A 14,023-nucleotide genomic window follows, 5' to 3' on the forward strand; every position below is an offset into this window, starting at 1 on the left:
GACACTGGTGTGGGCAAAGATTTATTGAGCAATATCACACAAGCTCAAGCAACCAAAGCAAAAATTGGCAAATGAGATCACATCAAGTTAAAAAGCTTCTGCACAGCAAAGGATACAATCAACAAAATGAGAAGACAACCCACAGAATGGGAGAACATTTTGCAAAGTGCCCATCTGACAATGGATTAATAACCACAATATATAAAGAGCTCCAACAATTCTATAGGAAAAAATCGAATAATCCAATCAAAAAATGGGCAAAAGATTAGACTGGACATTTCTCCAAAGAAGACATACAAATGACAAACAGGCATATGAAAAGCTGCTCACCATCATTGATTATCAGAGAAATGTTAATCAAAACTATAATAAGATATCATCTCACCCCAGTTAAAATGGCTTATATCCAAAAGACAGGCAATAACAAATGCTGGCAAGGATGTAGAGAAAAGGGAACCCTTGTATACTGTTGGTATATGTAAATGAGTACAATCACTATAGAAAACAGTTTGGAGATTCCTCAAAAAAACTAAAAATTGAGATACCATATGATCCAGCAATCCACCTGCTGAGTATATACACAAAAGAAAGGAAATGAGTATATCAAAGAGATACTGGCACTCCTATGATTGCTGGGCCACTGTTTACAATAGCAAAGATTTGGAAGCAACCTAAGTGCCCATCAACAGATAAATAAATAAATAAAATGCGGTACATACACACAATGGAGTACTATTCAGCCATAAAAAGAATGAGATCCTGTCACATGCAACAACATGGAAGGAAGTGGAGATCATTATGTTAAGTGAAATAAGCCAGGCACAGAAAGACAAACATTGCATGTTGTCACTTATAAGTGGGATCTAAAAATCAAAAAAATTGAACTCATGGATGAACTAATGAAGAATGTCATGAAGGACAGTTACAAGAAGCTGGGAAAGGTAGTGAGGGGATAGGGAGGAGGTGGGGATGGTTAATGAGTACAAAAAATTACAAAGAATAAGACCTACTATTTAATAGCACAATAGGGTGACTACAGTCAATAGCAACTTAATTGTACATTTTTAAATAACTTAAAGAATGTAATTAGATTTCTTGTAACTCAAAGGATAAATGCTTGAGGGGATGGATACCCCATTTTCCACGATGTGCTTATTTCACATTGCACGCCAGTATTAAAACATCTCATGTATGCCATAAATATATATACCTACCATGAACCCACAAAAATTTTAAAAATAAAAACAATTTTTTTAAAAAAAAAGGGAGTATGTGTGCATGTTTCAGAGACTCAAAGCAAAAACACTGCACTACCCCAGCCGGGCGCAGTGACTCATGCCTATAATCCCAGCACTCTGGGAGGACGAGAAGGGTGGATCACCTGAGGTCAGGAGTTCAAGACCAGCCTGGCCAACATGGCGAAACCCAGTCTCTACTAAAAATACAAAAATTAGCTGGGCGTGGTGGCAAGCACCTGTAATCCCAGCTATTCTAAAGGTCGAGGCAGGAGACTCACTTGAACCCGGAGGCAGAGGTTGCAGTGAGCCAAGATCACGCCACTGCACTCCAGCCTGGGCAACAGAGTGAAACTCTGCCTCAAAAATAAATAAATAAATAAAATAAACACTGCTACCCACTACCCAATGTCTGTATTTTCCAGACATCTAACTATCTCAAGAATTAATGCCTTGAAACAGATTTCCATACACTCAAGTACCACTATTCCTTATTTAAAAGTTTATAAAAGATTTTTGGCTGGGTGCGGTGGCTCATAACTATAATCCCAGCACTTTGGGAGGCTGAGGTGGGTGGATCACTTGAGGTCAGGAGTTCAAGACCAGCCTGGCCAACAGGGTAAAACCCTGTCTCTACTAAAAATACAAAAATTAGCCAGGTGTGGTAGTAGACACCTGTAATCCCAGCTACTTGGGAGGCTGAGGCAGAAGAATCACTTGACCCAGGAGGTGGATGTTGTGGTGAGCCAAGATCACGCCACTGCACTCCAGCCTGGGCAGCAGAGCAAGACTCTGTCTCAAAAAAAAAAAAAAAAAAAGTTTACAAAAGATTTTAGTAAAGCTAATTTCTGGTCTCATACAACTAGCTACTAAAGCTCTACATAAAAATGTATTAAATGTGGGTACTTAGCAATTTTAATAGCCACCATATACAAACAGCTACTATGTATACAGCTAAACAATTAATCTATATTATCTTTAAATATCAAAATAACTACCATGCAAGGTAGGACATATTATGAGAGAAAAGGCTAACTTTCATTAATATGTAAATAAATCTAAAGTCATACAACTAGTAAGAGGCAAAGCTGTTATTCAAATCCAAGTTTGACTGACTTCAGTCTTTCCAGTGGGACTGCAGAAAGGGAAAAGGTGCTCACTGATACAAACTACAGATTAGTGAAATGGCCTAGGCTCAACAGAGTGGTTCTTGAAAAAAGACAATCATATAGATAAGAAAACAGAAAGGCAAACACATGTCACAAATCCAGCAATATTAGATTCTACTGTCACAATTTAAAACGAAACTCTCCAATACATACCCTAGATAGGCCCCTGGCTGAACTGAATTCAAGGAAAGGAGGGATACAAATTGCTAAAGAACAAAGTACAGTTCATTTAAGCATGTCTGAATCTATCAAAAATTCATGCAAGATCTAGAGCTAGAATTCCCAGGAAAACATGGCCTGCCACTGCATTTCAAAGGCAGCTTTTTATTGGGAAACAAACTAACATAGGATTAATCTTAGCAGGAATATGAGTTAAGAAAACCATAACCTTGACATTTATAGGTAGGTAGGTAGTTACCGAGACGAAGTTTCCCTCTTGTTGCCCAGGCTGGAGTACAATGGTGCAATCTCGACTCACTGCAACCTCCACCTCCCAGGTTCAAGCGATTCTCCTGCCTCAGCCTCCCAAGTAGCTGGGATTACAGGGACCCGCCACAATGCCCAGCTAATTTTTTGTATTTTTAGTAGACACGGGGTTTCACCATGTTAGCCAGGCTGGTCTCGAACTCCTGACCTCAGGTGATCCACCAGCCTCGGCATCCCAAAGTGCTAGGATTACAAGCATGAGCCACCGTGCCGGGCCCACATTTATAGATATTTAAAATTAACTCCAAGGTATTACTAACAAAAAAGTGGCACAGACTGTTAAAATTATAACCAACATATAAAAAACATTTTTAATTCTATCATCTCCAAGTTATGTCAAAACCCTGCTCCACATAGATAGTTTACATTTGGGGAAGTAGGATATATAAGGGGAAAGATTATAAAACACAAACATTACACACATCCACTCTTGAGATTTTCAAACACACCAAGCTCTCCCTCAACCACCAGTATCTGAATACTATGTTGCCTCTTCCCAGAACATGATGAACCAATCTCACTTACCAGACTAATTCTTATTCATATTTCACATATCAGCTTTCCACTAGAAAGCCATCCAAATCCTATTTACACAGGCTTCCGGTGTGCTCCCATAATCACAGTATCTCCCCTATCATGACACTTAGGCTTTGTATGTCTATTTTCCTCACTACAATAGAAGTCTTCTAAGGGCAGATACCATTTCCATGTTTCTTCAAGACTGTGCCCTCAAAGGCCTGGTATATGGTAAGCATTCAAATATTTATGGTATGAAATATCAACAGATCATTACATACCTTACAAATAAGAACTTGCAATGAAGGGTGTCTATAAATGGAATCTTTTTGAAAATGATTGACCTGTTGTCCACAAGCAGTGCAGCTCACAATCCCATGAAGCCCATCTTCTAGGAGAAAGGAGTGGCTATTATTCACACATTTACACACAGAAAAAGATACTTACTTTAGTCAGCATTTTGTAACTTTTGTATTAGAAATGAAATACCTCATAATCCTTAGAAAAATGGCATATTGGACACAAGTAAAAAAGGTTAATATTTTATCGACTTACTAAGCACATGACAACATTGGAAATTCCAAGTTACAAATCCTAATTGTTTCCTTTTACAGATGCAAATGCCATTTTTTACAACTCAAAGTAACATTAAGAGAACCCATAAAAAGTTCTAAAACTAGGGGCCAAGAGCTCTTTTTTATTTTGTTACTGCTTTGTAAATAAATTCAGTATCAGTCCTTAAAGAATGGGGAAGTAGGTGACGTATATGGAACAGATTCTTTTGCAATCCTATACTTAAGTATGCCATAAAGGTTTTTATTCTCAAAGTGGAATTATCTGCACAGACACTATCAATATGGTATGTAAAAACTTGGTAATTTTATGATATTACCAATTTCCTTCCTAATATTTACTTCAACACTATCCATAATTGTCATTAACCTGCCTTTTTTCTACATGTACTCCACTATCCACTCCATATCAACACTGTCTACTATTTCCAAATAAAGACAAACAAGGCATTGCAGGTGTATCTATTTTGGCAGCAAAACATCAGAACGACTGGGGGAAAAAGGCAGAGTCCCATCCTGTACTGTCTCCTGAAAAACAGACTGAAGAAAACCTACAGAAACCTCTCCAGCCTCCCTCTTGTCCCTAGTTCTGCTAAGGCAGTATTTCACACCCTGAGCTAAACATTAGAGTCATCTGAAGAATGTTTTTAAAAACAGCCATTCCCACCCCTAAAACACTGAATTAAAATCTCTCAGACATTTTCTTAAAGTTTCAAAGATGATCCTGATGTGCAACCAAGACCTTGATCAAAATAAGATGGTAGATTATAATTCAGAAGAAGTCACTCAAAATGCTTACATTCACAAATAAAAAGGAAACAACTAAAAAACAAATTGGCTCCATCCTTAAATAAAAAACAAAACATCACATATATTTCTCACCCTTTTAATTTTCTCTTTTGGGTTTCTGTTAGGTTTAAGGTCCAAAGCACCATGGACCCAAATATTATCATAAATATTTTTATTTGTAGAAACTTTAAAAAAATTTTAAGAGCTAGAGTCTCACTGTCACCTAGGCTGGAATGCAATGGTGCAAATTCAGCTCACTGCAGCCTCTACCTCCCAGGCTCAAGCAATCCTCCTACCTCAGCCTCCTGAGTAGCTGGGACTACAGGCATACACCACCACACCCAGCTAATTCTTTTTAAAGACTGGGTCTCACTGTGTTGCCCAGGCTGGTCTCCAACCCCCCGGACTCAAGCAATCTTCTGGCCTCAGCCTCCCAAAGTGCTGGGATTACAGGTGTGAGCCACCACACCTAGCCAGAAGCTAAAAATTTTAATGTATAAGAACACCATCATACTTTTTTAGAAGATAATAGTAAACTTGAAGGTTTACTATTTATGTTGCTAATATTTTTATTTATGTTTTTTTTTTTTTTTAAATTTTAAAGATGGGGTCTCAATCCATCACCCAGACTGGAGTACAATGGCACAATTAATTATAAGTCACTGTAGCCTCAAACGCCTGAGCTGAAGCAATCCTCCCATCTCAACCTACCTAACAGCAGGCATTACAAGTCTAATGAATTATAATTACATTATTTACAAACACCAGTTTGATCTTGGGTATTCATATATTCTGTATTTGTTTTAACAGAAACAAATACACCACAGCATACTTTTTCATTTCAAATAATGATTTCATTCAGATAAACTAACAAGATAAATAAAATATAGAATCTGAATGTTCATCCAGTGTTAAGTAATACTTACTAAGCATCTTCTATGTGCTTTGGTGCATATATCGCTCAAGAATTAAACAAAACTAGGTAATTCTTTGGAAATTTTCTCCCACATGTGCACAAGGAATCAAATATAAGGATATTCACCACAGCACTAATTAGAAAATTAGAAAATGAAAAATTGGGAATAACTTCCTATGTGGGAAATGAATAGTGGCTTATTGATACAACATAATTCTATAGAGCAATGAAAAATAAACAAACTAGATGTACATTTACTGACATGAATACAATTCAAAAACAATGTTAAATGAAAAACGTTCCCAAATGATATACACAGCATATTATTTTGTTATACTTTTAAATGAAAAATGTTTTATGAATACATATATAAAATACATAGAAAAACATGCACACACATGCACATGCATAAAACTTCAATATAATCATTACCTGTGGGGTGGGAAGAAGGGGAAATGGATGAGAGTAGGACTGAACCAATATTTTACTTAAGTGAGATCTGAAGCAAATATGGTAAAATGTTGAAATGTTACTTTATGTACTTGTTGCTGTATACATGTTTAAATTTTTTATTTTTAGTTATGAAATATATTTAAAATTGTAACACAGGGTATAAATGGAAAAGAGGCATTTTCATTTCTGAGCTCAACAGATTTTAACGGTTTTAAATAGAACAAAATTATTGTGTCATATAAAAAAGTTAGGTGTAAAATATATTTTCTAACATTAAACTGGGAAGAGAATGTCAAAATAGGGTATGATACTGAAAACTTTTTTAAAAAATCAGCTCCTAAAATGTTAACTTTAGCCATATCTTTGTGTTATAATATTATTCCAAATCAATATAAGACTTCATATATAAAGTTTACATTCTTGACAGTTTTGTAAGTTAGGGTTCAATTTTGGAACTAGCTTTCTTAAAAAGTTTAAATATTAACTACACCAATTCAGTATTTCAGATCACCAATTTATCTATATATGTGTATATAAAGTAAGCCTAGTGTTAAATTTCCTGTGTGACTTCTGACAGCTTAAAAATGTAACAAATCATTAAGATGAAAATAGACGTGAAAGATTTAAGAGCTACTGATGGCTATAAATGTATGTATTCCCTTAAGCGTGATATCAAAACATTCCTACACAGAACATTCAATAAAATGTTCCTGAAACTTATCAGCTGAGACCAAATGCCAGCAGCATACCAAAGTGGCACTAGGAATACCCTCATCAACAACAGTGGTTCTTTTATTCTTTCAGCCCTTATCCACATTTCAGACACTGACTGCTACAGGGTCCCTTCCCCAAAAAAAACACCACTTAGACACTCTGTACACTAAGTGTACACAATGCAGAACACTTAGTTATTTGTCTTCTCTAGAGAACCTATGATCAGAGGAAAGATACTCTTACTACTGATCTTCACCATCACTTTCTAATTGAGGATTCTCTTAAATTTTAAGACTACTACCTTAGCTTTAATGAGCTCTGTTGCTGCAATGGCAGTTTCCCTACCATGAACTAGATTCTCAGAAAGATTCCTTATGCTCAAAAGGAGTTGACTACCCCTTTGTGGACAAAAGATTAAATAATATTTCCTTTATTTTTGCCAACAACCTTATAAATTATTTAATCGGAAAACGAATATATAAAATATGTTATAATAATAGACATATTTTACTGGTTCCAGCAAGATAATCATAGCATTAAAATAAAAATCTACACAAAATTTCACCAATATAAGAACTTCACTATAATTTCACAATTATATAATCCGATCAATATTAAATGGATATGCTTTCACTACACTTCTACTTAGAAATTTAGTGTCATGTTCTATCATTTGGAGATTCATTCCTTTTATAGTTATGAATTCTGGCTCTATTAAGCTGCCCCAAAATATATATAGGCACCATTTAAGAATCACACACAAACAAGTGGGACACATAGTCCACTATTATTTCTAAATGAATCCTTCTGATACAAACTTTTTATAGATGGTTAGCCAATATTAGAGAGAGAGAGAGAGAGAGAGAGAGAGAGTGTGTGTGTGTGTGTGTGTGTGTGTGTGTGTGTGTTTTAATTTTTTTGAGACAGGGTCTCACGCTGTCATCCAGGCTGCAGTGCAGTGGTGTAATCACGGCTCACTGCAGCCTCAATCACCTGGGCTCAAGTGATCCTCCCACCTCAGCCTCCAGAATAGCTAGGACAACAGGCATGCGCTGCTATGTCCGGCTGATATTTTTATTTTTTGTAGATATGGGGTCTCACCATATTGCCCAAGCTGGTCTCGAACTCCAGGACTCAAGTAATTCTCCTGCCTTGGCTTCCTAAAGTGCTGGTATTACAGGTGTGAGCCACCACTCCCCACCATTTGTGTGTTTAAGGGAGGATAGACAGACAAAGGGAGAGGTGCCTCTGGAAGACAGAGGGAGAGTTATCAGCTCTAGCTCCCTACTCCTTCCTACTTATGTCCATGTTGCTGTCCTTAGATTAGTGGATTTGAAACTTCAGTGTACACAAGAACAAACTAGAGTACATTCTTGACCTCATCAACAGAAATTCTAATTTGTGAGGAGTGGAGTCAAGGGACTTGCATTTATAATACCCCAACTAATACTAGTGCAGATGTACGTCACTCTATGCAACTCTAAATATATAAAGTTACCTGTAGGCCACAGACAAGATTTTGCATGAATCTAAAATTCTTTTAGGGTTGGGGGGAAAACATAGTATTATGGCATATATGTATTATAGAACATGTGGAAGAAGGAAATGCTACGCTTCTTGAGATAACTTAACAGCCACTGAAGGCAAAGGTGTTTCGATAAATGGTGTTTAACCTTTTCTGCTTCAGAGCTCAGAGAGAAACAGAAGTTATATTTAAGTAGTGCTTTTAATAAACAAAAGGCAGAAAAGTGGAGGTATTTTTAGTAAGCATATCAGATTTTCCAATATGGTCATAAACAGCAATTTAAATTCATGTTTCATTTTCACTTGTATTTACCTCCGCGTTTTTTGAGATTTTCAGTTTTCATTTTACTTCTGCTTCTAAATTCAGGCCCTTTAAAATCATCTTTGTCTTCATTCAGCACTGGCTCTGGCTGTACAATCACTGTACCTAGAATGATTTCATTTAAAAAACCATTACACATATTAAATGTGCAAGTGAAGTACAAGACTTCAGTTCAGATAAAGCCAACATTGCTGGTACATAGTTTCTTTCAAGCTTTAGATATTGGTATAAGGACCTCACAAAAGTAAATAAAACAGGGAAATAGTAAAAGGGCCAGGTGTCAACAATCAGTTTATTTGTTGAAATATAGTTCATAAAAACAGGAAAGGGAGGTATTATGGAGTGATTACAAAAGAAATATGTGAATCAAATAGAAAGCCTCAACCCAGTTCTGAATTTTTATAGTGCCTATCACAAAAGCTGTTATGAATATGAACATCTATGCTAAGCCATAAAGAATTCATAAAATATGTAGTTCAGAGGGAAAAAATTTTTAAAGACATCCTATTTTCATAATCCAAATCATAAACTCAGAAAGATTTTTAAGGGTAGTTTTATATTGCAAGGGAGGGGTATTGGTGGGGGAAATGAAGTTTACTCTATTACTCCTGTATCTATACTGCAGCATTTCCCAACTGGTATGTCAAAGTTTCACCACTCTGTAAAGTCCTTAAAGAGTTTTAACAGATTAAGATACTTTAGCTGAAGTACCCTAACAATAAATTGTAGAATGAGATCATTTGTTGATCCCTATGTTAATATTTTAGAAAGAATGTCCTTCCTTAACTATAAAACATGTGAATTGAAGAGAGAGGCTATCAATTTAAGTTTTCATTAGTTCTCTCAAGAGCAAATAAGACAGGCATCGTAAAAAGGGTTTAGGTTTCAATGTTTACCTACATTGCTGGGCTTAGTAATTGGCTATCATTGGCAACAATTAAGGAAGAAAAAGCAGGTAGTCACCAGGGGCTTTCTCTGAAATATGGCTCTATGTTATTCAACAAGCAAATTTTGACAAGTTATAGCATCTAGTTGGTAAATGAGTTTCTGAGTCTCTGAAAGGGTGGGGGGCGGAGAGGACACAGATGATTGAGATTTTACAGATTGTAGTAAAATTAAATAATCCCCACCAAAAAAAACTTATTCACAACAATCATTGCATGTATACACTCTCAGAGAAGCCCCAGCATTTGAAAAGAACTAAAGATTTTAAATTAACAACAACAACAACAAAAAAAAAAAACTGAATTCTCCCTAGATTTCTTTTAGGGAGAATTGGAAGCAAAGCAGCAGAGTGAAAAGAGCACTCACTAGGCTTTGGATTCAAGCAGACCTGGGTTGAAATCTTAGCTTCTCAATTTAAAGCTGAAAAAGTTCCTTGGGTTCTGAATTTGTTCCTTTATCTCTACAAGCAAAATAATAACTACCTTACAGTGTTGTTTTGAGGATTAAAGGAGTTAATTCTGTAAGAGCCTGGTACTTATACATACTCAATAAATATTACAACAATAATATAAACACCCAAATTTAACCTTATGAAACGGGTCTGTTTTTGTTTTGGTCTGACAGAATTAGGCACAGTTCAGGTTAGTAACATCATATGCTGACTTTCTTCCACAGTACAATTAAAACAAAAGTTTGAATTCCTATTTCTTACATTATAAACACTCCCAGTGACAACCACTGAGAATGTAAAAATCCAAAGTAAGTCACCACCTATGGGACTTAGACTCCCATGTTAGTTGTTTCTGCCCTTGGCCACCAAAACCATTATATAAAATTGTCATAAATGATTTGCAAAGCTAAGTAAGTGGTAGGCCCCTATCTCTCTTCTTTCATTAATTTCCTTTCCTCATTTCATTTATCACCTTTTGTAACTTCTAATTTATCCTAGTCAAGGGAAGTCCCATCCCTCCTACCTGCTGTATTTTTTAAACTTCCATAATTTGAAAATATGTCATAAAAACATAGACAGGGAACAAGGTTTAATAAGCAATGCTGTAAAAGATCTATGAGAATGAATTTGAAAAATCTGCCAAGAGACTACAACATATTATTTAACAAAGAAAAAAATCTAAAATTTGACTCTTTGAACCAAGTCCCCAGTCATTCTCATCATCCAATTATATTGCTCTCAGACTTGAGCTATGAAGAGTCCAAGATATTCATTTGGCTATTTTTCCCCATTCTTATTAACAAGGTTTTATGGTTAGAACTTCAACAGTTGAGAGGTATGTGACAAAGTTTTTTAAAAAAGATAACGGCAAGAAATACAACTAAATCTATCTATGATAGTTAACTTCAGCTTTTAGCCTTAGGGAATTTAAGAATGCAGTAAGACTAAACTAGACTGTAAATGATTTTTTTTTAAGTTTTCAGGAACAGTCATTACATTTTTGTATAAAGCAAGCACATTAACATTGACTGAACCAAAACCTAATATATTAAATTTTTAAACCTGCTTACACATTGAAATATAATTTGGAAACTAAAGCCCCTTGTCTAAAACTCAAAGGAAAGAAAAAAATAGATTTCATTCTTTACAAAACTAACTGAATATTCCAAATTTTTAACTTCAATAACACACATTATCATTGGCATATAAATATATTTCTAGACAACCACTAGGAAAATGCCATGTTTGGTCTTTTGTACATAGCTAACAGTAATCAAGTTCCAATTTTATAAAAATGGTGTTTAAAAATTCATTTCAACTTTAACTTCATGAAAAATTAACACACATTACCTTTTGGCAAGCTTTGCATAGTAATATCATTTTCTGAATTTTCATTAGACGCATCTTCATTTACAGTTTCATCATCCAAAGGTTTTTCATCATCTGATTCTACATACTTTGTTACAATTGAAGGTTTCCTATGAAAGAATTAAGTTCATAGAATTATGAACGTTTCTGACAACTGGAACAATATCCAAAGAACATAAATAACATGTTGAGATTGAGCAGTGGGTCTCAACCAGGACGCACATCAGAATCACCTAGGGAAGCATGTATGTCTATACTATATCACTGAAGATTATGATTCAGTAGGTCTGGAGCAGGACCAAGGCACATGCATTCTGAAAAAGCTACCAGGGAGACCTTGGAGGACACTCTTCTTTAAGAATCACTACTTTAGAGAATAAATTAATATCAAGCAAGCTTGGTTTTTAAGCGACATTCCCACTGGTTAGAAACAATGAAAGCCCAATAGACTAAGCGGCAAACTTCTAATAAGAATTATACTGCATAGTATATTGGGTACTATATTACGTTAGAAAAGTTTCAGTTTTTATGTATGACTTGAGTTGACAATTTAGCAGAAAAAAAGTGTTTTTTACCACTCTTTTTTCTCCTTATAACTTACAACTATGATGACTAACTCCCCATCCTAGACAATTTCATATAACCCAAAAAACCCACTGCCTCATAAGGCATTCAACAATTATTTTCTGCTTTTTCAAAGACATATATTGTCTAATGAAATAAACTACATATTGCAAGGGCCACTAATATATAATAAATCCTTAAAAAACCCTTTAAAATTCAAAGTTAGAACAAATAATAATTGTTGAAATCAGGTGATAGATACAAGGGGATTCATTACATTATGCTAATCATTTTCAAATATGTATATTTGTATAGAATAGTTAACTCAGAATAGTGCTTGACATGAGTTCAGAAAAAATATGGTTTTAGAAACAGAAAACAACCTGAAAAAGAAAGTAACTTTTTGTCCCTTCAACATCAACCAACCTCTTTGATCGTGACGATCCTGAAGACTTGGATTTTTCTGAAGAGCTAGTTCCCTAGATGTGAGACATAAATATAAAAGTGAATAAAACTCTCAAAACAGTATCCCTACAATTAGCTATTTCCCTATAGCAACTTCAATACAGTGATACAATGAGATGCTATTTATGTGCCTAGAATATTTTTCTAAAAGGAACTTCTAAAACTAATTCTCTACCACATAAGGAACACAGATGCAAAAAAATAAAAATAAAAACTAATTCTCATTTATTGCCAGGTTTCCTTGGCTGAAGATTAAATTTCTCGTTTTTTACATGGTTGCTGTGGCATGCTGAGGGGAATACACTGCTGTAAAATGATCATGGCCCTAGTCAACAAAGACAAAACAAAGATGCAGAAGTAATCAGATCTCAACAGAAGTAGGGAGTTTTAAGGATCTAAATATGTTTCATTCTTCTCTAAGCTAACATATGGCATGAAGTAACTTCTACAACTTGCTTTGAGATACTAAACTTACCCTCATTTTGCAGTATAATCAATATATTTTACTGGATTCAGTTTTTTTACAGTAGGTCAAAAAATTCCCAAAACCATAGTTGTAGACCTGTGTATCAGGCAAAGGACCTCGTTACGAGTTGCTATGATAATGCTTAGCAGACTCTAGATATCAAGTTTTGAGAGATTTCACAACCATGGAGTTCATGCCCATAACATCCACCTCGAACACCTCTGGGGCAATATAAAGACAGTTAAATATCTATCTGTTGGAAAGTCTTCAGTTGTCTGACTTTAGGTAAACCACTGAAGTGAACCACAACAATAATAGGAACAATGAACACCTGTTCTCAAACTGGAAAACAACGAAACTGAAGTATAATGACAACTGGGTATCAGTAGCCTTCGACACATACATGTGTCTAGAAGCAATCTAAAGACATATGCTCTAGGTGGTTAATAGTAACTAACAAGTATCTCTAAATAATTATCCTTACCTCTTCCTTGCTGTTTTCCATCATATCAGAGTTACTTCCAGAACTACTGATTTTATCTAAAAAAGAAGAAATAAAGAACATTATTTATCTCTTCAATGCATTATCAAACAGAACATCAATACCTGTAACTCCACAAACCCATTCTCACACTATGAAGTCTGGCAGTATTGTTAACACACTACTCACATTAAAATATTCCTAGAAGTGTTCTTTCACTAGAATCACTCTCCTTTTGCATACTAACCCCTCCTTATAAAGCATGAAATCTCTATAAAGATTACTTTGGTATAAAAACATTTCCTGTTGTAGTTTATAAATATTGCAAGACATTTCCCAGTAGAAGAAAATTTAAACTATTACACTAAAAACAAAAAACATACTACCAATAAAGTATATTTCATTTTACCATAAAATACTGGGAAAATAACAGCAAACTAAACCGAAATCAAGGAGAAGGAAATAATAAAGATTATGGCAGAAATTCATGAAACTAATGAAATAGGAAATAGAAAAAAAAAAAATCAATAAAACCAAAGAGTAGTTCTTTTCCTTTTTTTTTTCTTTTTTTTTTTTTTTTTTTTTTT

At 34.9% G+C, this 14,023-nt stretch overlaps 1 protein-coding gene across 1 annotated transcript in view; it reads right to left on the reverse strand.

The window, feature by feature from the left end:
- ATRX (ATRX chromatin remodeler) overlaps positions 1–14,023 on the reverse strand; it is a 229,616-nt gene that overhangs the window by 195,912 nt on the left and 19,681 nt on the right. Inside the window, exons 2-6 of the mRNA XM_058441328.1 lie at positions 13,440–13,495; positions 12,451–12,503; positions 11,443–11,570; positions 8,688–8,801; positions 3,688–3,797 (exon numbers count right to left, since the gene is read on the reverse strand). Coding sequence (XP_058297311.1) covers positions 3,688–3,797; positions 8,688–8,801; positions 11,443–11,570; positions 12,451–12,503; positions 13,440–13,495 — 461 coding nt within the window. The remainder of the gene's footprint in view (positions 1–3,687; positions 3,798–8,687; positions 8,802–11,442; positions 11,571–12,450; positions 12,504–13,439; positions 13,496–14,023) is intronic.

This window comes from Hylobates moloch, unplaced genomic scaffold, assembly GCF_009828535.3.
Source record: "Hylobates moloch isolate HMO894 unplaced genomic scaffold, HMol_V3 SCAFFOLD_7, whole genome shotgun sequence".
NCBI classification, from domain to species: domain Eukaryota; kingdom Metazoa; phylum Chordata; class Mammalia; order Primates; family Hylobatidae; genus Hylobates; species Hylobates moloch.